This window comes from Eulemur rufifrons, chromosome 20, assembly GCF_041146395.1.
Source record: "Eulemur rufifrons isolate Redbay chromosome 20, OSU_ERuf_1, whole genome shotgun sequence".
NCBI lineage: Eukaryota > Metazoa > Chordata > Mammalia > Primates > Lemuridae > Eulemur > Eulemur rufifrons.
Window position 1 is genome coordinate 3,446,466 of NC_091002.1, and position 24,366 is coordinate 3,470,831.

General features: G+C 59.1%; 1 protein-coding gene across 4 annotated transcripts in view; it reads left to right on the forward strand.

Moving 5' to 3' along the window:
• MAN2B2 (mannosidase alpha class 2B member 2) overlaps window positions 1-24,366 on the forward strand; it is a 40,929-nt gene that overhangs the window by 16,053 nt on the left and 510 nt on the right. For 2 of the 4 annotated variants that reach the window (XM_069496652.1, XM_069496650.1), the window contains exons 5-18: window positions 68-183; window positions 2,537-2,714; window positions 3,645-3,843; window positions 5,449-5,639; window positions 6,711-6,876; window positions 7,855-7,988; window positions 11,377-11,651; window positions 14,849-15,040; window positions 15,575-15,827; window positions 16,330-16,440; window positions 16,536-16,728; window positions 18,950-19,087; window positions 21,151-21,263; window positions 23,316-23,433. In XM_069496652.1, coding sequence (XP_069352753.1) covers window positions 68-183; window positions 2,537-2,714; window positions 3,645-3,843; window positions 5,449-5,639; window positions 6,711-6,876; window positions 7,855-7,988; window positions 11,377-11,651; window positions 14,849-15,040; window positions 15,575-15,827; window positions 16,330-16,440; window positions 16,536-16,728; window positions 18,950-19,087; window positions 21,151-21,263; window positions 23,316-23,433 — 2,377 coding nt within the window. The remainder of the gene's footprint in view (window positions 1-67; window positions 184-2,536; window positions 2,715-3,644; window positions 3,844-5,448; window positions 5,640-6,710; window positions 6,877-7,854; window positions 7,989-11,376; window positions 11,652-14,848; window positions 15,041-15,574; window positions 15,828-16,329; window positions 16,441-16,535; window positions 16,729-18,949; window positions 19,088-21,150; window positions 21,264-23,315; window positions 23,434-24,366) is intronic. The other 2 variants (XM_069496651.1, XM_069496653.1) reach the window with 2 other exon arrangements.

The following is a 24,366-nucleotide window of genomic DNA, read 5'->3' on the forward strand; positions in this document are numbered from 1 at the left end:
GGGGGCGGCAGAGCCGGGGTGGCCACACTGCCCCTCGGCCCTCACTCTGCTCCCTCTGGGTTTGCAGGAGCTGCAGTTCGTGTGGCAGGGGTCCCCGTCCCTGTCTGCACAGCAGCAGATCTTCACACACATCATGGACCAGTACAGCTACTGCACCCCATCCCACATCCCCTTCTCCAACAGGTGCGTCCTCCGCCGCCTGCCGCCCGCTCCGCCCTGCACGCCCCCGGGGCTCTGAGCACAGCAGGGCTTGCCCAGCCCGTGCCGCTCTTATGCAGTGTTTTGACAATAGCTCGCTGAGAATTTCCAGTAGAGTTTCACATTTTTAAGCCTCCCTGACAGAGTGGGTGGGGTTATTAACCCGATTTTATAGACGGGGAATCTGAGGCTCAGAGAGGGTACGTGATCAGCCTATGAATAAGGGAGGCAGGATTTAACCCCAGTTCCAGGTAACAGCAAAGTGCTCCTTGTCGTGGGTCCCTGTCCCAAGGCAGGAGGATTTAGAGGATGAGGCCTTTATGTCAGCATTCCCAGGAACCTCCCACCCTGGCCCTGGCAGGTCCCTTTCTGCTCTGGCCTCTGCTGCCCCCGTCTGCAAGGCAAGGAAAGTGAGCCCGCTGATTCCCGGAGCCTTGCAGCCACACGTCCGCCCCATCGGCCATGGCGTCCCCATCCCCGGGGCACTGTCAAGCTTCCCTGTGACACCCTCCAACTCTTCTAGTTTGATTTTCCCTCAACAGCGGTGGCCACCTGGCTCCCCGCCTCCACCCCCCGCCTGCCACTGGGCTTGGAGAGGGTGCCGGGTCTGGGGTGCCCTGGATGCAGGCGGGAGGCTGCCAACACAAATGCTGCCCCACTGGCCCCTGCTGTGGCCTGGCTTTGTTGGGGGGCTGGCACAAGGGTTTGTCCCCACCCTCCCTGTCCTCTCTGGGTCCTTGTCCTTATCAAGGATCACAATGAAGAAGGCAGGAGGAGTAGGGGGAGGGGTTACGGGATGAATCTGCTCGTCATTGTCTCGTGGGATCACCTCCTGTCCCCACCACCTCCTGTTTACCCCGACGGTGAGGGAGGGTCCTGGCCCTGAACAGTGCGAGGTAGGTGCACACACCACCTGACACGGGACAGGTGAGACCGCAGCAGTCTGCGCCTCCCATACACGCACAGCCCGAGGAGGATGGTGCCCTGTGCTGCACGCGCCCGTGGGGGCTGCCCGGGGTCAGGGTGGGCAGGCAGGGCGGGCCCGCAGTGACGAGAGGGCGGTGCCTTCTGGCTCCTGTGGAAGGATGTGACCGGCCTGTTGGAATGATGTCACCCGGCCGGCAGGGAGGCGAAGGCCGCCAGGCTGAGGGCCAGGTGGGGTGCTGGTCCGGCTGCGGGGGGAACACGCGGGCAAGGAGCCTCCCAGGGAGGGTTGGTGAAGACACGGTGGGGACTGGCAGAGCCCCCAGGCCAGGGTGAGAATCGAGCCCGAGTGCACGTTCCTAGCTGCTTTTCAGAGCACCTCAGAACCCTCCCTCACAGTAGCCCCATGAGGGAGACACTCTGAGTGCCCCACCTTCCAGACGGAGAAACTGAGGCACAGTAACCCACCCCCATCCCACGGCTGGCAAATGTGGCAGAGCCAGAGTTTGGTTCAGATCTCTGGCTTCAAAGCCTCCGTGTCATGGCAACAGCCACCAGCAGTCTCTCTGCAGCCGGAGAGCTCTGGGTTCAAATCCCGGCTCTGCCCTTTGTGCTGTGGGGCCTTGGGTGAGGTGCTCGGCCCCTCCTGGGGTAGGAAAGGAAGCAGCAGGGGCAGCTGGGGAGAACCTCAGAGGGCTTCGTTGACAGTCGCGGCCTCTGTGCGCCGGGCACTGTCCAGCGTCTGTCCGTGAACTGTTTTCATCCCATCCTCATAACAACCAGCCACACGTCTTCCCAACGAGGGGACCGAGGCCAGCGTGTCAGCAGTGGCAGAGCTGGGCGGCTGCCCAGGACCACAGGCTCCAGGTGACGTTCCCATGGGTGTCACCGAGGCTGCAGAGTGTGAGCGTGACAGCATTTCACTGGGGCTCTCTCGGCCCTCAGCTCACCCCTGGGATCAGCGCCATGCCAGGCCACGCGGGACCCACGGCAAAGGGAGAATCCATTCCTGTTGATCCTGTCTTTGCTTAAAACTCTGACATTTTGTTCATCGTGGGTTTTTTGCATTAACTCTGACTTTTTAAAGTATTGCACTAAAATATCATATATCTTGACTACTGAGATTTTGGGCACCTCCTTAAATTCTGTGCCCTAGGCCGGGGCCCCACTTGCCTCACCCTGTCCCCAGCCTGCCTGGGGTCCTGAGACCGTGGGTCTGATGGACACAGAGGTGGCCTGCATGAATGAGCAAATGAATCTCATCTGGTCCACTGCGGGGTCGTCGCGGGAGAGGAGAGTTCAGGCTCGAGTGAGATGATGTACGGAGGCCCTGGGCCAGTGAGTGCTGGTGCCGGGCCTAAGCCTGCCTGTCCGCAAAGCTCCGATCTCCCAGTAACCTTCTGCCCGCCCTCAGGTCAGGGTTCTACTGGAATGGTGTGGCCGTCTTCCCAGAGCCACCTGCGGATGGGGTGTACCCCAACATGAGTGAGCCCGTCACCCCAGCCAACATCGACCTCTATGCCGAGGCCCTGGTGGCGAACGTGAAGCAGCGGGCAGCCTGGTTCCGGACACCGCACGTGCTCTGGCCCTGGGTAAGGCGGGTCCCGGGCCCGGTGCCCTCAGCACAGCCCAGGGCCGCTGTGCAGTCCGCCCCTGCACCAGGGACCACCCGAGCCAGGCCAGGCGAGGCGGCCGTCCTCAGCCCGGCAGCTCTGTCCTCCCTTCCTGCAGGGCCCCGGGCCTGGCCCACTCAGCCTCTCCCGACGCGGGACGCACACGGCCCCTCCCGCCCAAGGGAGCGTCGGCCCATGCCTGCTTCTGCAGCTCCGGCCGGCCCCCCTCTTTCCCATCACGGCCTTTGGGGCCGAGGCCCGGTCAAGGCCTGGCCAGAGCCTGGCCCACAGCTCAGTCACCGCGTACTTTAGCACCTCCGAGCTCCAGTTCCTCAGCTGTGCGGCAGGGCGATGACAGTACCTGCCTCACAGGTTTGGTGAGAAGTGAGGGACAGTGTTCCCAGAGGCCAGTGCCTGACGTGTCATCGTCATGGCTATACTTTAGCGATTACCCGTTGCGTGCCGGGCACTGTTTATGGGATATATTTGTCTCACCAATCTAATTTGCACCTCGGGGCCTAGGAGACAGGCACTGCTGGTATCTCGTTTTGCAGCTGAGGGAACTGGGGCCCAGAGAGGTTAAGGAATTTTCCCGAGACCACACAGCTACTAAGCAGAGTGGCTTGGAAGGGGTGCAAGTTGTGTCCGACCCTGTCAGGAGGGCCTCACAGCTGTCTTCTTAACCCGTGACTGCCTTCTTTGAAGGTGAGTCATGGCTGTTAGCATTGTTATTAATTATTATGGTTTGGATAAGTAGCAACACGATGGGCTTTAAGAGGTGCCCAGGGCTTCAGCTATAGGAGCCAGTCTGGGGCCCTCGTTGGCCACCCTGGAGAGTGGGAGGGCGGCTGGGGGAGCCCAGGGCTCTGCTCCGGGGAGTACAGGCATTGCTCCGTGTCCGGCCCACAGGGGTGTGACAAGCAGTTCTTCAACGCTTCGGTGCAGTTTGCCAACATGGACCCGCTGCTGGACCACATCAACAGCCGCGCGGCCAAGCTCGGCGTCTCTGTGCAGTATGCCACGCTGGGCGACTACTTCCGCGCCCTGCACGCTCTCAATGCCACCTGGTGTATCCGAGACCACCACGACTTCCTGCCCTATTCCACAGGTACAAGCCTCGGATCTGGGGGTGCCAGGGAGGGTGCAGACCTTCTGCCCACCTCAGTGTCAGCTCCGCACTGCTCGCTGAGCCCAAGAGAGTGCCAGGCTTGCCCCACCTAGACGTCCTGGCTGCCACAGCACAGCCTCTCCCCAGTGCCCACGCGCTCAGTGTCTTCGCGTGTGCAGAGCCCCCTCTGGGAATACCCTCCCCCCACCTTCTCTTCCTGCACAGTCACACATACTCCTCCTCCAGGAAGCCCTCCAGACAACCACAACGCTAAGGCTGGGCCGGGTGCCTCCCTGTGTCCTGACGGCCCCAGGCTCCCTCTTACTGCACAGTCATTACCGAAGAGCCCTGTGTCCTTGGGCCAGGGCTGGGCTGGCTGCACTGCCTGAGGGTTAAAAGGGCCAGCCGTGGAGTGAGCCTCTGCGCCCTGGCCCTGTGTAGGTAACCAAACTGCCCTGCCTCAGAATGGGGACAGTGCGGGTGCTTCATCCATGGGGCTGTGTGCAAATTGGATGAGCCAGGAGAAGCTCTCAGCTGCTGCCCAGCGCAGAGCCCTGCAGACAAGGGGGCGTCTTAATCCTTTTTGTGTTGCCACAGCAGAGCCCCACAGGCCGGGCCATTTCTAAAGAAAAGAAGTTTATTTGGCTCACAGCCATGGAGGCTGGGAAGTCCAAAGTCGAAGGCCCACGTCGTGCAAAAGAACAAGCAAACAAGAGGGGGCCGAACGTGCTCTTGTAACACGCCGCTGGCAGAGCAGCCCACTCCGTGATGACAACACTAGTCCATTTGCGAGGTTACGGCCCTCATGACCTAGGCACCTCGTAACTACCCCACCCCTTAGTACCGTCACAATGGCAATTAAATTTGAACATGGGTCTTGGAGGGGACATTCAAACCACAGCTCCCCTTCCAAAGAGACAGCGCAGACGGACTCCAGCCGTAGGGCTCCTTCCAGCCCGACACGGCCCAGACTTGCCGGCGACCTGGGTTAGTCCTGCCCCTCTGGGGTCTCTGCGTCTGTGTGGTGACGAGTGGGGCTGCGTAGCTCTCAAGACCCTACCCAGTAGAGGTGTGGGGTGGACACCCGTGTGGGCGTGGTTGTGGTTGGGGTGGGCGTGGCTACACCCAGTGGGGGCGTGGCTACACCTAGTGAAGTTGAGGTGGGCGCGGTGTGGTTGCAGGGCAGGCTGTGGGGTCCCCCTGCCTGGCCACGGAGCTTGGCCGTACAGCCATGGAGGACCCTGTCGCTCTGACCCCACAGCCTGTGGCCTTTCCCCAGGGCCACAGGACCACCCCTCCTGGTCTGGCCCAGGTCCTACTGGGAAAGAACAGGGAATCAAGGTAAATCGAGGCACAGCCCAGACCTGGGAGGAGCGGGAAGGCAGAAACAGTAGGAAACCGTGAACCACCTTCTGAGCCACGGGAAGCCGCTCTCTGAGGGGCCCTGGTCCCATCCTCATCCTCTGTGTCTTGGGTCAGGACAGCGGCTACCTGGAGCTTCTCACCTCCTGCCTCTGTGGCCCTGGCTGCTCTGCTCTGCCAGAGCTGGGCTTAGTGGACTCCATGGAGGACATGTCAAGCTCACCGTCTGCCCTTGTCTCCCAGAACCGTTCCAGGCCTGGACGGGCTTCTACACATCCCGCAGTGCGCTCAAAGGGCTGGCACGGCGAGCCAGTGCCTTGTTGTATGCCGGGGAGTCCATGTTCACACGCTACATGTGGCCAGCCCCTCGAGGGCCTCTGGACCCAGCCTGGGCCCTGCAGCAGCTCCAGCAGCTCCGCTGGGCGGTCTCCGAGGTAACGCCACACTTCTCAGCCGCAGCAGCAGGCTTGGCTCCTCCCCAGCGGTGCACTTCCCCACCCTTGTCCTAGCAAATCCTCCCAGCCCTGGGACACCAGAAGCCCCACTTTACAGAGGGGAAAACTGAGGTCCTCTTTGGTCACAAGGCCAATGCATGGTGAAGCTGGGCCAAGGCCAAGGTCTGGTGGCCTTTAGCTGGTGGCCTTATTAGGCTCTGGAGCAGATTTTACCAAGAGGGATGAAGGACAAAGTGAAATGGCAGTCACTCTGGCAGGGCTGCCGGGATTCACAGCTCAGCTCAGCTGTGTGACCTCAGGCACATGATCTTCCCTCTCTGAACTCTGATTCCCTCCCCAGACAATGACAATGACACCCCCACAATTAAATGTGGTAATAACCTGCTTGGCATGGCAGCCACCACAAAGCAAGTTAAGTCTCCATCTCCACTCGACCCCACTGTACATAAGGGGAAACTGAGACCCGAGAAGTCCTATAACTTGTCGTCAGTCACCCATGCAAAACAGGGCCTCGCCGGCTGTGACATCTTTAGAGTCATCTGAAGGGAATTGCTGACAGAACACGTCACTGTGGTACAGGAGAAATGGGTGACTTTAAATTCCATCAGAGCAGGACGGGCCAAGTGGCTTCACCTGTGGAGCCTCAGTTTCCCCGTCTGTGGAGAGGAGACAGTTCCACCTCTGCCTCAGGGCAGAGTGTCAATGTCTTGAGTGGAGTGGAGCGTGCCCAGAACCTGCCCAGAATATACCTGCAATGTGCCAGCGGCACCTGTGGGAAGATTCGGTCCCAGAGCTGCAGGTGGGCCTTCCCAGGAGTCTGTTTTCTGCCTGAGAGGAGGACAAGGGCAGGGTTTCCACAAGGTCGAGAAAAGCTGGGCCAGTTCATCAGCCTCTCTTAGCTTCAGCAGCTGAGGGAGGGACCCCCGCCTTCTCCCCTGGCACCAGGTGACAGGGACCGAGAGCCAGCGCGTAGCAGGTACGGGCGCCTCCCAGCTGCCTCGTGGGGTCGGGTCCTGATCCTGTTCCTCCTTGCCTCTGGGGATGCCGCAGGTCCAGCACCACGATGCCATCACTGGGACCGAGTCCCCCAAGGTGAGAGACATGTATGAGGAGCACCTGGCCTCGGGGATGCTGGCCGTGCGCAAGCTCATGGCCTCCATCGTCCTGGACGGGCCCCAGCCAGGGGCAGGGCGCGCAGCCCCGGCGACTGACCCGGGTAAGCCAGGCTGCTGTGGGGAGGCTGTGGGTTCTTTCTGAAACAGGGTCAGAGGTGGGGACCTTGACAACCTGAGCTTCAGGGGGATGGCAAGAGCTCAGGCAAGTGGCTTCGGTCCTCTGAGCCTCGGTCCCCTCAGCCGTGAAATGAAGATGGGTCTCCTGTGCACAAGGCCCCCAGGTCCCCAACTTCTGGCTGTCCCCACTCTGGCCTGCCTGCTGCCCTAACAGTGTCTGGGCTGTGCCTTCCACCTGGCCTGCCGTCCCCTCCCCCTCTGTCTGTGTGTAATCCCGTCCGACCTGCAGACTCTGGAAGGCCCCCTGGGTGGGGACCTGTCCTCGGGGACACCAGTCTGGTGAGAGAGACAGTTGCAGAAAATGCTGCAACTTACTGCCGAGCGGGGACAGTTGAAGAGCTGTCATTCCCGTGAGATGCTCATGTTATTTTGACAAGACAGTCACCCAGCCGGTGTCTTCCAGTGAGCACACAAGGGCGGCCCTCCCCGCCCCCAGCAGGGAGCAGGTAGAGAAGGCGAGGAAAGGCGTTCCAGCGAGGGAACAGCCTGCGCAGAGGCAGGGAGGCTGGAAGTGTGTGCTGTGTTGAGGGATACGGGAGTTGTCAGACATGGCCAGGTCCACATTGCTGGGGCCTCGAATGCCGGGCTAGGAATTGCACTTGGCCCTACAGGTTCCAGAGAATTCTCTGGTGGCTCATGGTACCAAGCTCTCAAAGCTTTGGAGGCAGGCCTTAGAAGCTGGGTCACCTTGGGCAGGTGACTCTACTTTCCTGGACCTCAGCTTCCTCATCAGTGAAGTGGGCTGATGGGGGAGATGTGTGAGGAACTGCTGGAACCTTGACTTTTCAGAGGGAGCTCTGGAAGGCCGGGTCTTACTGCCTCAGTTTCCCTTGTACCGAGGGGTGCCCAGGGGTGTCGAGTGAGCCCAGTGGCAGCGAGCAAAGCCTGCTCTCCGTGTGCAGGTGCAGGGCCCGCAGGACACTTTGTCACAGTCTACAACCCGCTGGCCTGGACGGTTACCACCATCATCACCCTGACCGTTGGCTTCCCTGGAGTCAGCGTCACGGACGAGTTGGGCCACCCCGTGCCTGCACAGGTAGGGACGCCAGGCCGGCTAGAGGGGCACTTGCTATTTGCTGACACCTGCTCTGGGCGGGGCCCTGTACGCACGTGGTCTCTCCTGGCCCTGGGAGGGAGGCCTTGCCACCTCCGTTCTACAGGTGAGGAAACCAAGGCTCAGAGAGGCAAAGTGTTTTTTTTTCCCCACCGCCAACCAATTCTCCACTTCTCTGGCACCAACTGGGTGTCCCAAAGTCCAATTCAATCCTGCACTAAACTACCTGGATTGAGCACAAACCCCGCAAGTTAGGGGCTCAGTCCCGTAAGACCCCACACTTCAGATGCCGGCCACAAGTGGGGTTCCCAGGCTATCGCACTCCTGTCCAGGTGACCACAAATTCAAGGGTTCCCACAATCCCCCCAAATTGGATAATTCACCAGAATGACTCACAGAACTCAGGGAAACACTGTACTTACAGTGACAGTTTTCTTGTAAAGGGGACAACTCAGGAACAGCCACATGGAAGCGTCCCAACCCTCTAATCCCTGCTGGATCCCTCTCGGGCCCAGCCCCACCCTGAAGCTACCTAGTGCCCCACCAGGAGTCACCTCATCGTAAACTCAGGTGGGCTTGACAGGGGCTCCCTGTGCGTAGGAGACGCCCCTCTCACTCAGGGAGGTCCTGTGGTCTCAGGGGCTCTGTGCCAGGCACCGGAGACAAAGACCAAATATGTGTTTTCTTATGGTCCCCCACAAAATCCCTGAGGTCCCACAGCTGGGAGGGAGCAAACTCCCACCTTCCCAGCCACCACTGATCTGTCAAGGCCATAGTTAGAATCAAAGTGTGACAACACCTTGCCAGGGAGACCTCTCCGAGAGACATGTGTCCACTGAGGGCCAGTCAGGTCTGCCCGGGGGACTGACACTGGGCTTGGGGCATCCAGTGTGGCCAGCAGCAGAGGGGCATCTCTGTCATCGTCCTTGCCATCACCTTGAGGGCGTGGAGGCCTGCTGAGACTAAGGGACTGGTCTGAAGTCCCCAGCAAGTGAGAGGCTGCCCTGACCGTGAGCCTGACGCTTCCCTGCCACACACAGGCGGGCACCTTGCCCGTGCACTGACGTGCTGACACATGGGCGCTAAGGTCCTCACCCGTCTTCTCTGTTTGGGCTGCTATAACAAAGCACCAGGCCAGTGGCTGAAACAACAGACATGTATTTCTCCCAATTCTGGAGGCTAGAAGTCCAAGATCACGGTGCCAGCATGGTCAGGTTCCAGTGAGGGCCTCTTGCGGGTTGCCGTCATCCCGTTGTGCCCTTACGTGGTGGAAAGAGGGTGAGAGAGCTCTCTGGAGTCCCGTTTATAAGGGCACTAATCCCATTCTTGAGGGCTCCACCCTCATGACCTAATCACCTTCCCAAGCCCCACCTCCTAAGCGATGACACTTGGGATTAGGATTTCGGCATTTTGAGGGGGGACACAGACATGGAGTCCACTGCATTGCTCAAGCCAAGTGGGAGTTAGGAAGGTGGCGTTACGCCCCGTTCCCTGCTCCTGGGGCCTCCTACTGCCCTCACATCCCTGCAAAGCTCTCCTGCATGGGAAGCTTTCCTTGCGCCCCTTCCTCTGCGAGTGTTTATGGTCTAACACAAATCTCTTTCGCATGCGGCAAGGCATTCAAGCGTCTTAAAGGGGTGCTTTAATGGAGGTGCTGATGTCAGGGGGTGGTGCCCAGGCTGGCCGTGTCTGCACCACCCAGACATCCCTGGAGCCAGCACCGGCTCCAGAAGGCACCCTACATGTCACCCAGCCGACCCTTCCTTGGGGTGGTGGAGGATGGGCTGACATTACTCAGTCATTCAGCAAACACTCCCAGATGCCCAGTCTGGCCCAGCCCTGGGCTGGGTGCTGGGTCCCTGGACATGAGAGGCCCAGGCCTCATCCTAGGACACAGGTGTGGACAGCTGTGGTGTGTACTAATGACTTGGGAGCCAGGGTGGGGCCCCTTCGGAGACTAAGAATGAGGAGGAGCTTGTCTGCGAGGGCTGGGAGTGGGCTTGGGCAGACCCAGCACGGAGCCCCCTTCCCACCTAGACGCCATGCGCCTGCCCTGGGGCTCCCACTGTGTGTCCGGCCCTGTGCTAGGCACTGGGGACAGAATCCCTGCCATCAGGGGCTTGTACTCAGTGGGGAGACAGGCCGTAAACAAAGTGGAACAGCACAGACTGTGGTAGACGATGTGATCGGGATACGGGGCACCAATAGAGCAAGCTGCGGGGGCGGGGACACATTCTAACAGGTGGGCCAGTGGCATCGATGCAGGGCCGGGCAGGCGAGGAGCAAGTGTCTGCTGTATCTCGGGGATGGCCTAGGTTGGGGCGCGTGTGCAGCAGTCATGGGCTTGCTACTGGGGCCCCCAAAAGGCCTCCCACAGGGCATGGAAGCTGCACGCTGTAGCTGGAGGGCGTGGTGGGGCTCACTGGGCGGGCCCAGTGACCCCTCCCGACCTCCCCTCCCCAAATCAGATACCGCAGAGCTGGGCAGAAGCCGGGAGGGTTAACCTGAGAAAGTCCTTCCACGTGGGAACTAGAGGACCAGGGGATTGCTCCTCCTAAGAGAAGACCCTCCAGGTGGCGGGGACCGTGTGCCCACGGGCTCGCAGGCAGGAAGGCAGGAGTGTGGGGAAGGAGGCAGTGGTGATGCTGGAGCCTGAGGAGCTGAAGCAGTGGTGGCGGGAGGGGAGGCTGGGTCCCCACAGGCCCGTGTCACCCGTTGGAGCAGATGAGACTCTTGAAAAGCTCGCTCTGGTTGCTGCGATGGATGGATCGGTGCAGACGGGAGTGGACACAGGGACACCAGTGAGGACGCTGGGCAGCCGTCCAGGGAGGGTCCCCCACAAGAGGCCACAGGGAGGGGAGAGTGAGAGGCTCTGAGAGTCCTTGAGATGACCATGGTGGCCTCGGTGGGGGTGGGGTGGCTGCAGGGGAGCAGGTGTGGGTGGGAGGGTAGCTGGTGAGGTCAGCTGTGGACATCCAGGTGGAGGCATCGAGCAGGGCACTGTATTTGTGGGTCCCAGGTTCCCGGAGAGGTCAGAGGACTTGGGATTGGGAATTGGGAGGCATTACTTTTGTCTGGGGAGGGATGACTAAAGGAGCTGGGGGTATTCAGCCTGAATGAGAGAAGCCTTGGGCCCCCAGAGCCAGCCATCTTCAGGTGGCCAAAGGGTTCTCCCAGGATTGATGTGTCTTGTGGGGGTCCCAGAGGGCAAAGCCACAGCTGGGGAAAGGATGCAGGGAGCAGAACTCGGCTGCCTCAGGGAGTAGTGAGCGCCCCGTCCTAGGAGGTGTGCGAGCCAGGGCACTGAGGGGACTCAGGGGTCATCCAGCCCTGAAACCCACCCTTGGCTCCCATCCTGCTTCCCTTGCAGATCCAGAACTCGACGGAGACCCCATCGGCATACGTCCTGCATATCCTGGCCGCGATCCCGGGCCTCAGTTACCGGCACTATGGCATCAGGCCCACACCAGGGGCCCAGGAGGGCACCCGGGAGCCGGCCGCCACCATGGCCAGCACCCTGCGATTTGGCCGGAGGCTGAGGAGACATGCCAGCCATGGGGCCAGGCGCCTAGTGCCCGTGGTGAACGACTGCTACACTGTGCTGCTCGACCAGGACACCAACCTGATGCACAGCATCTGGGAGAGGTGAGGCGCAGCCTGGCACACGGGCCCCGGGGGTCTCAGTTGCTTACCTGCCCTGGGGAAGGACCAGAGGGTGGCGAAGCCACCGTGACCTTCCTGCCATCGTGATCTTTGATTCTTGGAGTGTGAGCGTAGCCCGTGCGGGAAAGGCTGCCTTATGCTTTTCCACTCCGGGGCTACTGATCCCTGGAAAAGGGGGCAATGAGGGACTCACCCTGGGAAGAAATATATTCCGTATTGTCTACTTTTTTAATTTAAACAAACATAAAATCTCTATGTGGTGACTAGTCATACTATCTTTAGAATAGGAAGGGACCCTCGAAATCATCTAGGCCCACCCTCCCACCTGTCCGTCCGGCAAGTCATCCGTTCATCCACGTATTCATTCGGCAGCTATTTGTGCAGAGAGGGCAGCTGACCTCCCAGGAAGGTCCTCCCAGCTGGTGTGGGGCCAACCCTGCCCCTCCTCAGGCCACCTCCAGGGCAGTTTTCATCGAGCCCAGCTGCCTGTGCCAGCGCGCCCACTGTGAGGTCCAACCCGAGAGGAGAGGCGAGAGGCGCATGTGGCAGACTTGGAGAGGACGGGAGCAGAACAAGAGGAGGGAGGGAAGGGGAGGCAGGGGGCGTTCACGTGGAGGGGAGTGTTCCCAGTGCTCAGCCCAAGGTCATGGTCAGCAGCTCTCTGCCACGGAGCCCCAGGGCTTCCCTCCTAATGGGACCCCGGTTGGGTCTGTCCTCACCATCCCACCAATGGCTCCTGGGGAAAGTGGGGAAGGGGGCGGCTGCCAAGGGGGGAGTCGGGCAGGGGAGCAGCAGGGAGGGCTGAGGCCCCGCATGGCTGGTGTGCACGGACACCAGCCCCAGGGCAGTTCACGTTGGGGGGAGTTCATTCTTCCTTATATAACAGCTTTATTGAGACACAATTCACATACCACACAGTACACCCATTTAAAGTGTGCAGTTGAGTGGTTTTTAGTGCAGTGACAGAGCTATATGACCATCACCACAATCAATTTCAGAACATTTTCATTACTCTCAAAAGGAACTTCATTTTCCCCTCCCCCACAGCCCCTGGCAGTCTTCATCTATTTCCGTCTCCGTGGATTTGCCTGTTCCTGGACATTTCGTATAAACAAAATCACACGCTATGTGGTCCTCTGGGGACTCACTTCTTTCACTGAGCACAAATCTGCCTGGTAGCCGGTGTCAGGACTTCGTGCCTGTTCGTGGCTGGGCGGCACTCCATTGCGTGGCTGTGCCCCTCTTTGTTCATACATTCTTTAGCCGGTGGATGCTGGGGAGCTGCCATCAGTGATGCTGGTGTGAACACCTGTGGGCGAGTTTTATGTAAACACACGTTTTCATGTCTCTTGGGTATACAGTGGGGCGTGGACTTCAACTAGATCGCAAGTTAACTCTGTTTAACCGTTTGAGGAACCGGCTGCACCGTTTCATGTCCCCACCAGCAGGTTACTCGGGTTCCGATGTCTTCACATCCTCACCCACAACGTGTCGATATCTTTTCTGTGACAGCCATTCTTGTGGGTGTGAAGTGGTGTGTCTCACGGTGGCTTTGGTTTGCGTTTCTCTGCTAACTAGTGACGTTGAGCGTCTCTTCATGCAGTCCCTGGCCACCTGAGCATCTTTGGTGGAATGTGTATTCAGATCCTTTGCCCGTTTTTAAACTGGGTTGTCTTTTTATTATTGCATCATAAGAGTTCTTTATGCATATTCCAGATACAAGCCCCTTATCACGTACACTATATGCAGGTCCTTCTTCCCGTTCTGTGGCTTTCTTTCCACTCTCTTCGTGGCCCTGGTGAAGCTGTGTAACAGGAAGCTCGGGACAGGGAGTCTGAGGCCGGAGGTGAAGGCCTTTCCTGCCAGACTAGTGAAAGTGATCCTTTTCTCTATGAGTAGGGCACTTCCTTCCCTGCCCCAGCCCCAATCCCACGGAAATTCCCCAAGTGGGTGCAGAGCCTGTCCACTTCTTCATCTTCTGCCGTGGCAAGGCCAGGCCCAGATACCAATACATCACTTGTGGCCAGGCGCTGTGGCTCAGGCCTGTAATCCCAGCACTTTGGGAGGTGGGAGGATCGCATGAAGCCAGGAGTCTGAGACCAGCCTGGGCAACATGGTGAGACCCCATCTCCACAAAAAATTTTAAAATTAGCTGGCGTGGTGGTGCACACCTGCGGTCCCAGCTACTGGAAAGGCTGAGGCCAGAAGATCACTTGAGCCCAGGAGTTGCAGGCTACCGTGAACTATGATCAAGCCACTGTACTCCAGCCTGGGCAACAGAGTGAGACTCTGCCCCCAAAATAAATAATTCATCACTGTGCACTTGGTTGGGCCCAAAATTGCATATTTAAAATTAAAATGCTCATCTGTCTACAAGGCTCTGACCGTTCCCACTCTTTCCCCCATCCTCTGTCGTAACTCAAACGTCCTCATATAAGGGCATGGGCAGAGTTTGGAGTAGGGGCTGAATCTGAGTGTTGATGCGCACACTTCTAGGTATCTGATCCTGGGCCGGTGACATCACCTCTCCCAGCCTGGTGTGCCTCAGCCTTGGGCTGGGTTAATAGTCCCCACCGGTGGGGATCAGAGATTTTTTTTTTCTGAGACAAGATCTTGTTCTGTCACTCAGGGTAGAGGGCAGTGGCATCATCATAGCTCACTGCAGCCTCGAACTCCTGGGCTCAGGCCATCCTCCCACCTCAGCCTCCTGAGAAGCTGGGACTACAGGCGCTTGCCACCACACCCAGCTAATTTTTAAGTTTTTTTGTAGAGACGCTGTGTTGCTCAGGCTGGGGGGTCAGAGAATTTAACTGGGTGCACAGGGTCAGGAAATTCTGGTGTCCTGCTGGGCAGCTCGGGTCAGCGTGACAAAAACTCATTCTTGGGCAGGTCTTCCTGGCAGACCGGGCTGGCCTCCAGGGTGAGCAGGTGTCACCTGTGCTGGCGGCAGGAGGTGCCTGGTGCAGCGGCTGTCCCCGCCCCCCTCTTGTGTGTGATCGCTCTGGGGCGGGATGGACTCTAAGCCACACTGGCTCTGGGTGGGGTCTCAAGCTTGTCCGTGAGCCTGGTTGTGCAGACTCGTGATGCTGCTCAGGCTCTGCAGAGGCTGCTAGCCCGGTTCCAGATCACAAGACGCTGTCTATGACGACAGTGACGTGTGCTCTTTCCTGCCTCTGCAGACAGAGTAACCGAACGGTGCGCATGACCCAGGAGTTCCTGGAGTACCACGTCAATGGCGATCTGAAACAGGGCCCCATTTCCAATAACTACATGTTCACACCCAAGGACGCCGCGGCGCCCGCCTGGGAGGCCGTGGAAATGGAGATCGTGGCGGGAAAGCTGGTGACCGAGATCCGGCAGTACTTCTACAGGTGCCTCGTCTGGGGTGGCCCTGGCAGCCAGGCACAGCCGGCGTGCGTGGGCAGGAGAATGCGGGAGTGAAGGTCCCTCTTCGCTCCTGGGCCGTGCTTGGCACGCGCTCGTTGTGCAGGGGAGGTGCCAGGAGAGGACCAGTTGCCCGGGGTCTGTGTGCTGGCTGCGTTTGCCTGTGCCTGCGTTTGCCTGTGCCTGCGTTTGCCTGTGCCTGCAGAGGTTGCTAGCCAGCTGCCAGGAGCCGGTCAGAGCAGGGGCAGAGACCCAGGGTCTCGCCCGCACGAGAGAGTCCTTGTGCTTCCACCAGCAGAGCAGCCGTGAGCCATCCGGCCTGGCAGGGCAGCTGGCTCTGTGCTGTCGGGGAACCAGGCCACCCGCATTGTACCCCTCAGTGTCCCGGGTGGGGCCTCTGTCCACGTGGCCCAGGAAGGCTTCCTGCCTGCCCACCCTGCATTCAGGAAGGAAGGACAGAGGGAAGGAAGCATCTAGAAGGCTCCTAGAGCTTTACTTACCAGTACCCTTTTCTCCTCCAGGAATGTGACCACCCGGGATTACACGTACGCAATCTACTCCCGGCTCACCCACGTGCCACAGGGCCATGATGGGGAGCTGCTCTGCCATCGGATAGAGCAGCAGTACCACGTGGGCCCCTTGGAGCTGAACCGAGAGGCTGTCCTGAGGACCAGCACTGATCTGAACAGCCGGCAGGTCCTCTACTCAGACAACAACGGCTACCAGATGCAGCGGAGGCCGTACCTGGCCTACTCGAACAACAGCATTGCTCGGGTATGCCCTGCGATGACCATGGCGCACCCCTGACGGGCTCTGCCCAGCCCTTTGAGCACCAGCTTGCAGCAGTAGAGGCCTCTGGAGAGAATTCTTTTAAAGCCCCCTTGCCCACGTGTCTGCCCTTTCAGGGGTCGAGAGCTCGGGCTCCGGGTCAGACTGGTGTCTGAATTCTGGTGCTGCCACATACGAGAGACCTTGGTTTGTACCTCGGTTTCCTCATCTGTAAGATGACTGCTTCATCAAAGGGTCAGACTGAGGGGTCATGAGATGATGGAGGTCAAGAGCTTAGCTGGGGCCTAGCCGCGTGGCAGCTGGGTTACACGGCAGGGGAGCAGTGAAGCCGGGATGTGAGTCCCGTGCTGGTCCCCACCCCATGCTGCAGCTGTGCCTGTGGGAGGGCTAGCTGGGGGGGGGGTGGGCAGAGGGTGACCCTGACCAAGTGGCCGGCCTACTTCACCCTTCGCTCCAACCACCGGCCTGGTGACGCTTGTGTCTGCAGAATTACTACCCCATGGTCCAGTCGGCCTTCGTGGAGGACGGCAGCAGCAGGCTCGTGCTGCTGTCGGAGCGGGCGCACGGCATCTCCAGCCAGGACAACGGGCAGGTGGAGGTAGGAGGAGGCGCAGTCTGTCCTGCCGCGGCCCCCTGTGGCCACCCGCACGCATGCTCCGGTGTGACGGGCCTCTCAGGAGCACTTTCCTGCAGGTCATGCTCCATCGGCGGCTGTGGAACAACTTCGACTGGGACCTGGGCTACAACCTCACGCTGAACGACACCTCAGTTGTCCACCCGGTACTCTGGCTTCTGCTGGGGCCCTGGTCGGTCACCACCGCTCTGCGCCAGAGGAGTGGGCTGGCGCTGCAGCACAGGCCCGTGGTGCTGTTCGGAGAGCTGGCCGGTAAAGGGACACCCTTTCAGAATACACGTCACCCCTGCCCCAGAGCAAGCCAGCCTGGCCCCAGTGGGTCTTGGGAGGGGCTCGTGCCCTCAGGAATCTGGGCAGCTTTGGGGCAGGAAGGGACCTCAGAGATCTCTGGTCCAAGCCCCTCATTTAACAGAAGGGCAAACTGAGGGAAAACAGTGGCTCCCTCGAGGTTATACAGCTAGTCCAAGCACAGAGCTGAGACTTACACCCACTTCTCCTCACTCCTCTTCCCTGCGTCTTCTCTTCTCCATTTGCTTCCCTGATATATCGTTTACTTTCTTAATATGACATTATTCACTATGTTACTTCAGGTCTGAAGGCTCAGCATTTGAAAACCTGGTTTTGTCTGAATCAGGTATGCTGTCTTCAGGTGAAGGCGCTTCTAGTCCATAGTCTAATCTGCAGGGTGAATGCTTTGCCTCCACTGAGGTTTCTATAGATGAACAACCATGTAGTCCTATATCTTTATTAAAATAGTGGACCATGAGAAACATTAAACAGTGATTACATTTAAAGGTATTTTGGAGCAACCTTTAAAGAATTAAAGATCCAGGTAAAATTTGGTGCCATTCTCACTAATCCATGAACTCTTCTTTTTCTACCCACTTGCAGAGGTTTTGATGAGAATGTGTTTTTAAGGTTCTCCCTGCTTTGGTCCTAGAGCCAGAACCCTCCCGGGCCGTTAGCAAGCGGCAGGCTGTCACTCACTCCTGCAACAGACATTTGCTGAGCGCCTGCAATGGCCACAGCTGCAGCGCAGGAGCGGCAGCCCGTCCTACAGGAGCTCTCATGGGCTGTCGGATGGGGAGGACGCAGTCACACAGAGCCAGGATTCAGGGTAGAGAGGGAGCCGTGCCATGGCAACGGCCTGGTGCTTTGTGGGTCTGGAGGAGTGTGAGACCACACGCCAGGAGGAGAGCAGCGATCAGGTCCCGGGTGTCAGTGAAGGTTCTTTGTGCGGAAGTAGCAGGAACAGGAGGGACTGCTAGTTGGGCAGAGCCTGGGGAAGCTCTGGAGTCTAAGGAGGAGCTGGACAAGAGGCCTGGGTGGGAGGCAGGCAGCTCCACGTATCTTGGGGACAGACATTCACGGCCATGTCTCCCAGGACTACCACTGAGCTACCTGCTGGGCACCTCAGTTCCCCGCCTCAGATTCCCGGGAGGGGCCATCTGATTGGCCTGGCAGGGTCGGGATCTGCTCCTGGATCGGTCAGTGGTTTCTTCCTGGCAGCTGGGCGCCTTTCCTGCAGAGCTAGATGTCAGCATGTCTGAGCAAGCGCCACGGCCGTTGTCAGCGCCGTCCCACCCGCCCTCACTCTGGTCTCTGTTGGTTGCAAGTGAGAGAAACCAGCTCGAACTCGCTGCACCCCAAGGAGAGTGTACCGTGAGGCCCACATCACCGAGCAGAGGGCAAGGGTGTAATTTGGCCTCAAGGACAGGAACCCTCTTGAGACTGTCCCTCTCCACCTCTCACCTGTGCTGCTCTCTGCTGCCATCCTTCTCCCCCTACCTGGCATGTGGCTGTGCGCAGCTCTGGGGCTGCTCTCAAAGAACAGTTCTGTCTCCCCCGCCCAAAAGGAACTGATACTCGGACTTTCAGTCTTGAGTACAGAAGTCCCAGGGAAGGATTCTGATTTGTCACACTGGGATCAGGTGGCCTGTGCCTGGATGCATCGGTGTGACCTGAGACATTGTGAGAATATGGTAGCTCCCCCTGAAAGTCCAGAGTTGGAAGGAGAGGGCACCGAGGTGCCTTCTGAGCAAAGAGACTGGTAGATGACAACACAAGGGGGAGCTGGCCCCCCAGACCTCAGGTGGAGATAGGGTTCTGCATCATGGACTTGCCGTGACCTTGAACAAGCGCTGCCCCTCCCTGGGCCTTATGCTCCCGCTCTCTAGTTTGAAGTGGCCAGAGGAGCTTCAGGGTCCTTCCGGCCTCAAACTCCACGATCTCAGCAGTGGGACACGCAGGAGGAAAGGCTTCCAGGTGAAGCACCACATGAGCAGAGGCGAGGAGGTGGCAGCCTGGGGCACTGGCACCAGCAGGTGCTTCAGGCTGACGCGGTGTAGGCTGCACTCGGGGGTGGGTGGGGGCGACTGGAAGGGGCAGGAGCACATAATGTGGAAGCTCTGTGTGCCAGGAGGAGGAGTGGAGCCCCCAAACCCTGTGCTCACTCTGTCCATCTGCCTTGCAGGGACTGCCCCGAACCGCCCAGGATCCCAGAAGCAAGAGGCCGTGACACTGCCCCCGAATCTTCACCTGCAGATCCTGAGCATCCCGGGCTGGAACTATAGCTCGAACCACACCGAGCACGTGCAGAATCTTCAGAAAGGTGAGGCAGGTGTGCGAGGGGCCCAGATTCACTCCTCCCTCAGCCAGGTCCCCGGGCCACCACCAAAGGGGGCTCACCTCAGAGTTGTCATGGCTCTGCAAGGTCACCCGGACCCCATCTGGCAAATGGGGACAGCGAGGCCCACAGAGAGTTGGTGAGTGACCAGAGTTGTTCTGCAAGCTAGGGACAAGGTGGGCCTGGACCCCAGCCCAGGACCAGCCCACTCCAGTCTCTGAATGGATCCACCCCACCCCCAACTCCAGACTGCTGTCCACATCCTGCCCAACCCTCAGGGTTGCACTCCCATCCTGCCTCCTCCAGGGAGACCTCCTGGAGCCCCCAACCCCCGAGTTCCTGCTTGTCCTCTGAGCTCAGGCAGCCTGACGGCTGGGAGCTCCCAGTCATTCACTCCACCAGTGTTTCCTGTTCTGGGCGCTGGGGAGTGAGCGGTGGCCAAGGTGGGCAAGGTCCCTGAGCTCTGTGAGCTCTCGGTAGAGGCGGAAACATCCAAGTCACCAGACTGCAGTGACCGTGATAAAATGAAGCCCCGAAGGGCATCAGAGAGGGGAGGAGGTGACACCTTCCAGGAGCTGACTTGTCCTGGGGCCACAGCCGCAGCTGTGCCTTACTGCCCCTTTATACTGTGAGCAGCTTGAAACAGGGTCTGACTGTGCCTCGGCCATCCTCCTGTCCCCAGGGCCTGGCACACATGAAAGACGGCTTAGTAAGAGTCTGCAGAGTTAAGAACAAGGAGGAGAAGGAAGACACATTAACCCCCAAGTCCTCAGCCAGTGCAGAAGCAAGACAGGATCAGCCCGAAAGGCCAAGCAACACCCTTATCCTGACAAAGATCATCTTGGAGGCTGCGGCCTAGTCCTGCAGCCAGGGTGGCTTCCTAGAGCTGAACCCCAGCGTTACCACCTCCCCCATCCCAGAGACACAGGGCGGGGCAGGCCCCCCCCTCACCCCCTCCCCCACCCCCGCCCCTGGCAGGCACAGAAGAGAGGGGCTGGGCCAAGCAGGCCTCCCAGATGCCCGGTTAGGAGAGTCAGGAGCCCACTTCCCTGCACACTCGCAACTGCCTTGGGAAGCTGGTCCCTTATCACCCTGCCGTACAGGCCAGGAGATGGGGCCTTCCCTGCCTCTGGAACTCGAACCCTTGACCGTGCACTAGGAGCAGGTAGAAGCCACTTTACAAACCTCTTAGCTTTTGTGGTCTTGGGCAGCCATTCCTGTGTGCCAGTCTGAAAGCCAGCAACCTCACGGCCCTGTGATGAACTCTTCAAAAATACTGGTGCCTCAGTTCTACCCCCCAGACAGTCTGATTCAGTTGCTTCGGGGCATAGCTGGGGTTTGGGAAACACTGATGTCAACCAGGCCTTGACCTTTCCGGGACCTTGAACTCCATACTTTCCTCTGAGCTTTGGTCTTCTCATCTGTGAAATGGGAGCACAGCAATGAGCCTTTCTGTGCGGGAAGGTGAGACGGACACGAGGTCATGTACACCACGTGGTGAACGAGACCACTGTGTCCGTCGGGGGTTATGCTGCAGTGACAAAGAGCCCCAAGCCTCCCTGTCCTAACAGTGTGAATTCGGTTTCCCCTACGCTAGTGTCCCGTGGGGGTCGTCAGGAAGGCTTTTTATCACCGTGGCTGCCAGGCGCCCCCAACGGAGGCTTTATTGCAACACGTGCTTCCTCAGTCACCAGAGTGGGAAAAAGCTTCTGTCGGGAAGTGACATATCACTTTGCATTGGCCACACGTGACTTCAAAGGGGGCAGGGAAGGAGAGACCTGGAGTATTTCAGGACAGGTTCAATCATGCCTGAGACTTACGGCGTGACTGATGGCGTCATGGTAGGGGGCCTTAAAGTCCGCTAGACCTGAGTGGGAATCCTCCCTCTGCAGTGCCCCAGCTGTGTGGCCTTGGGCAGGTGACTGCCTGTCTCTGAGCCTTGGTTTCCTTGTCTGTCACAAGGAGGTAGAGGAGTCAAGTGGTAAGTCACCAGGTATAGAGTGGGGACATTAGGGTTGGTTAATGCCACCTTCCTTCTGCCCCCAAAGGCCATCGCGGGGAGGCCCAGGCCGACCTCCACCGTGTCCTGCTGCGGCTCCACCACCTATATGAGGCCGGCGAGGACCCGGTCCTGTCTCAGCCGATGACAGTGGATCTGGAGGTAAACTGCCCACCCCCGTGCCAGCGCTGCCCCCAGACCCCCAGATCAGGTCTCCCTGGCAGGGCCCTACCTGAGAAATGGCCTCGGCAAAGAGACCCGTCAGGGCGTGTTCGCAAACGGATGCCCGGTGGGCCCTGGTGGGCTCAGGGGGACATACCTCCCACCGCCCACCCTGCCTCTTCATGTCTCCTGCGTGTGTCGAGTATTACGACAAGCCTGTGTTTATTTATTATTTATTCTTATTGTAAAACTTTTTAAACAACACAGATATCATCTGTGTAATAACAAAACAAACGCCTTTGAGGGTGACTTAGAGTCAGACAATCCAGCGTCCGCCTCCAGTCGCCTCCACCGGGCGTCTCGAGTGCCTCATGCCTCTGAGCCTCAGTTTCCTCACCTGTACAATGGGGGGAGATGAGAGTTCTTTGCCCCAAGGGCTGCTGAGAGGCCCTGTGCAAGGGTGCCTGGGGGCTCATCAAGTGTCAGTGCCCCACGTTGTCCTCAGAGCCCCCCCAGTCTCTCCCCAGCAGATCCCGCCTTGAGACGCCTCATTTCTTCCTCAATTCGCGTTCTTTCTGGGGGCTAGGAGCTCCTTATTTCATTTCCTGCTCACACACAGTGTCCGTAAGTCTCTGCATTTCTGCCTTGGGCCTTCTTCAACATGTGTCCTCAGAGGATCGAGAGAGGCCCTATGACCGCCCGCCGCACCCCCTTCCCCTCCTCCACAGCCTCCGCCATGGAGGGGCCGCCTCTCTCCCCACCAGTCCCCGGCCTGCCGTGGCCGCGCCGGCGTGCCAACAGGAGCAGAGAAGACAGTGTCGAATCTGCACGTTGGTCATCGGTGCTGCCTGTTTTACAGGAAGAAGCACTGAGGCCCCGAGAGGAGGGGATGGTCAGGGTGGACGTCACGGGTTTCTTCTCCACGTGGGCGGTGGTGGGGTGGTGGGGTGGTGGGGCGGAGACGCACGGCAGCCCGGAGTGTGTCTGGCTGCAAGTCGTAGAACACCTAACAGAAGTGCTTGTGTTGGCCGGGCGCGGTGGCTCACGCCTGTAATCCTAGCACTCTGGGAGGCCGAGGTGGGCGGATCATTTGAGCTCAGGAGTTCGAGACCAGCCTGAGCAAGAGCGAGACCCCACCTCTACTAAAAATAGAAAGAAATTATATGGACAGCTAAAAATATATATAGAAAAAATTAGCCGGGCATGGTGGTGCATGCCTGTAGTCCCAGCTACTCGGGAGGCTGAGGCAGGAGGATTGCTTGAGCCCAGGAGTTTGAGGTTGCTGTGAGCTAGGCTGACGCCACGGCACTCACTCTAGCCTGGGCAACAGAGTGAGACTCTGTCTCAAAAAAAAAAAAAAAAAAAAAAAAAGAAGTGCTTGTGTTTTCTCACCTGACGAGAGTGTCCGGTCATGGACCGGTGACCATCCTCCCACCCAGCTGTCATCAGCACGCTGGCTCTTTGTCCCATGTCCTTGTTTGTGGTCACTAGATGGCACAGGCCTCCCACATGAGCAAATGTAAAGGCAGAAGGGGGCCGGGCCGTAGCAGCAGAAGGGCCTTGCCCTGGAGCGGCTCTTTCCTCGTTTCAGCGCACAGAAGGTTCTCGAAGAGCCATCCCCACCCTCCCACTCTGCAGACTTTTCCAGGACTGTATGGGCCTCTGCCTCCCCTAGCTGCAAGGGAGGCTGGGACAAAGCTTACTGAGAAAGGGGGGATGGGATGACTCTGACTGGCTCCATCCTGGGCAGGGCACGGCACCACCTGTGCTTCCTGGGGGAGGGACGCAGCGTGGGCCAGCAGCTCAAAGGCCTCCTGGGCCGGCTGGCAAAGCACACGCTTCCCCAGCCTCAGTTTGCTCATCTGTAAAATTGGCAGCCAGTCCTGCCGTTGCTGCTGTGCTGTGAGAAGTAGGTGAAGGAGGTGTTGAGGCACCGGGGCAGGGTCTGGAGCCCTGAGGACACACAGTCCATGGCGTGGCTGCTGTTGTGGGTCTCTGCTTAGATCTGGGGCTTCGCTGGTGCAGCTTCCCACCTCTGCTCCATTCCTGCAGGCAGTACTGCGCGGGCTGGGGCCCGTGGTGGCAGTGGAGGAGCGCTCGCTTACAGGGACCTGGGACGTGAGCACACTGCGCCGCTGGAGCTGGGGGACGGAGACTGGCCACTGCAGAGGTTTGGGAGCCCCTGCTTTAGCCCCCGGCCCAGGATCCCAGCCAGGCCTAGGAGCTAGACAGACCTGGTTCAAATCCAGCCATCTGCCCCTTACACCTGTATGACCTTGAGTGGCTGCCTTCCCTCTCTGAATCTGCAGCCCTCCCAAATCTGCCAGTGGGCTAAGAAAGGCTTTGGCTCAGTCTCCACTTGCCAGAGCTCCACACAGCCTTGTGCACACATGCACACATAGACCACATGCCCTGCCAATGCCCTGGGTGAGAGCCCCATGCTCTTGAGGGGGCCCCGGGGGCCTCTGCCCGACTTGGCCCTGCTGACGTCAGCTGTTCCAAGCCTCACACTGCACACACCACTGTTAGCTCCTGCGCACCACAGGCAGCCTCGTGCCTCCCAGTCCTTGCCTGTGCTGTCACCTCTGCTGGAACGCCCTTGTCCTGTTCATTCTGGCCAGCTCCTGCCCACGCTTCCCTGGAGGCTTCCCCTGAGTCCCTGGCCAGGCCAAGTGCCTCCTCTGCTGCCTTGCCCAAGTGTTTCCTCTGTCCTGTGTGCCTCCTTTTTGCCCACTCCACATGGCGTAGTGCCCGGTACATGGTGGATGCTTGGTCTGTGATGGATGGATGGGCGGATGGAAGGAAGGAAGGAGGGAGGGAGGGAAGGAGGAAAGAAAGAAGGAAAGAAGGGGAAAGGAAGGAAGGATGGATGATGGATGGTTGCAAAGGGCTGGAGGGAAAGAAAGGAAGATGGAGGGGTGAGGGATGAGTGAACAGGCTTCCCTCCCAAGAGTGGAGCCCAACCCTAGGGCATGACCTCAGTGGAGCCCAGTGAGGCAAAGGGCAGGGTTCACCAGGTGCCTCAGTAAGAAAGCTCTTCGGTCTTGAGTCCAAAACCCTATGAGAAAATGAGGCCAGTGGGGCTGGGCCTAGGGGGTAGGGC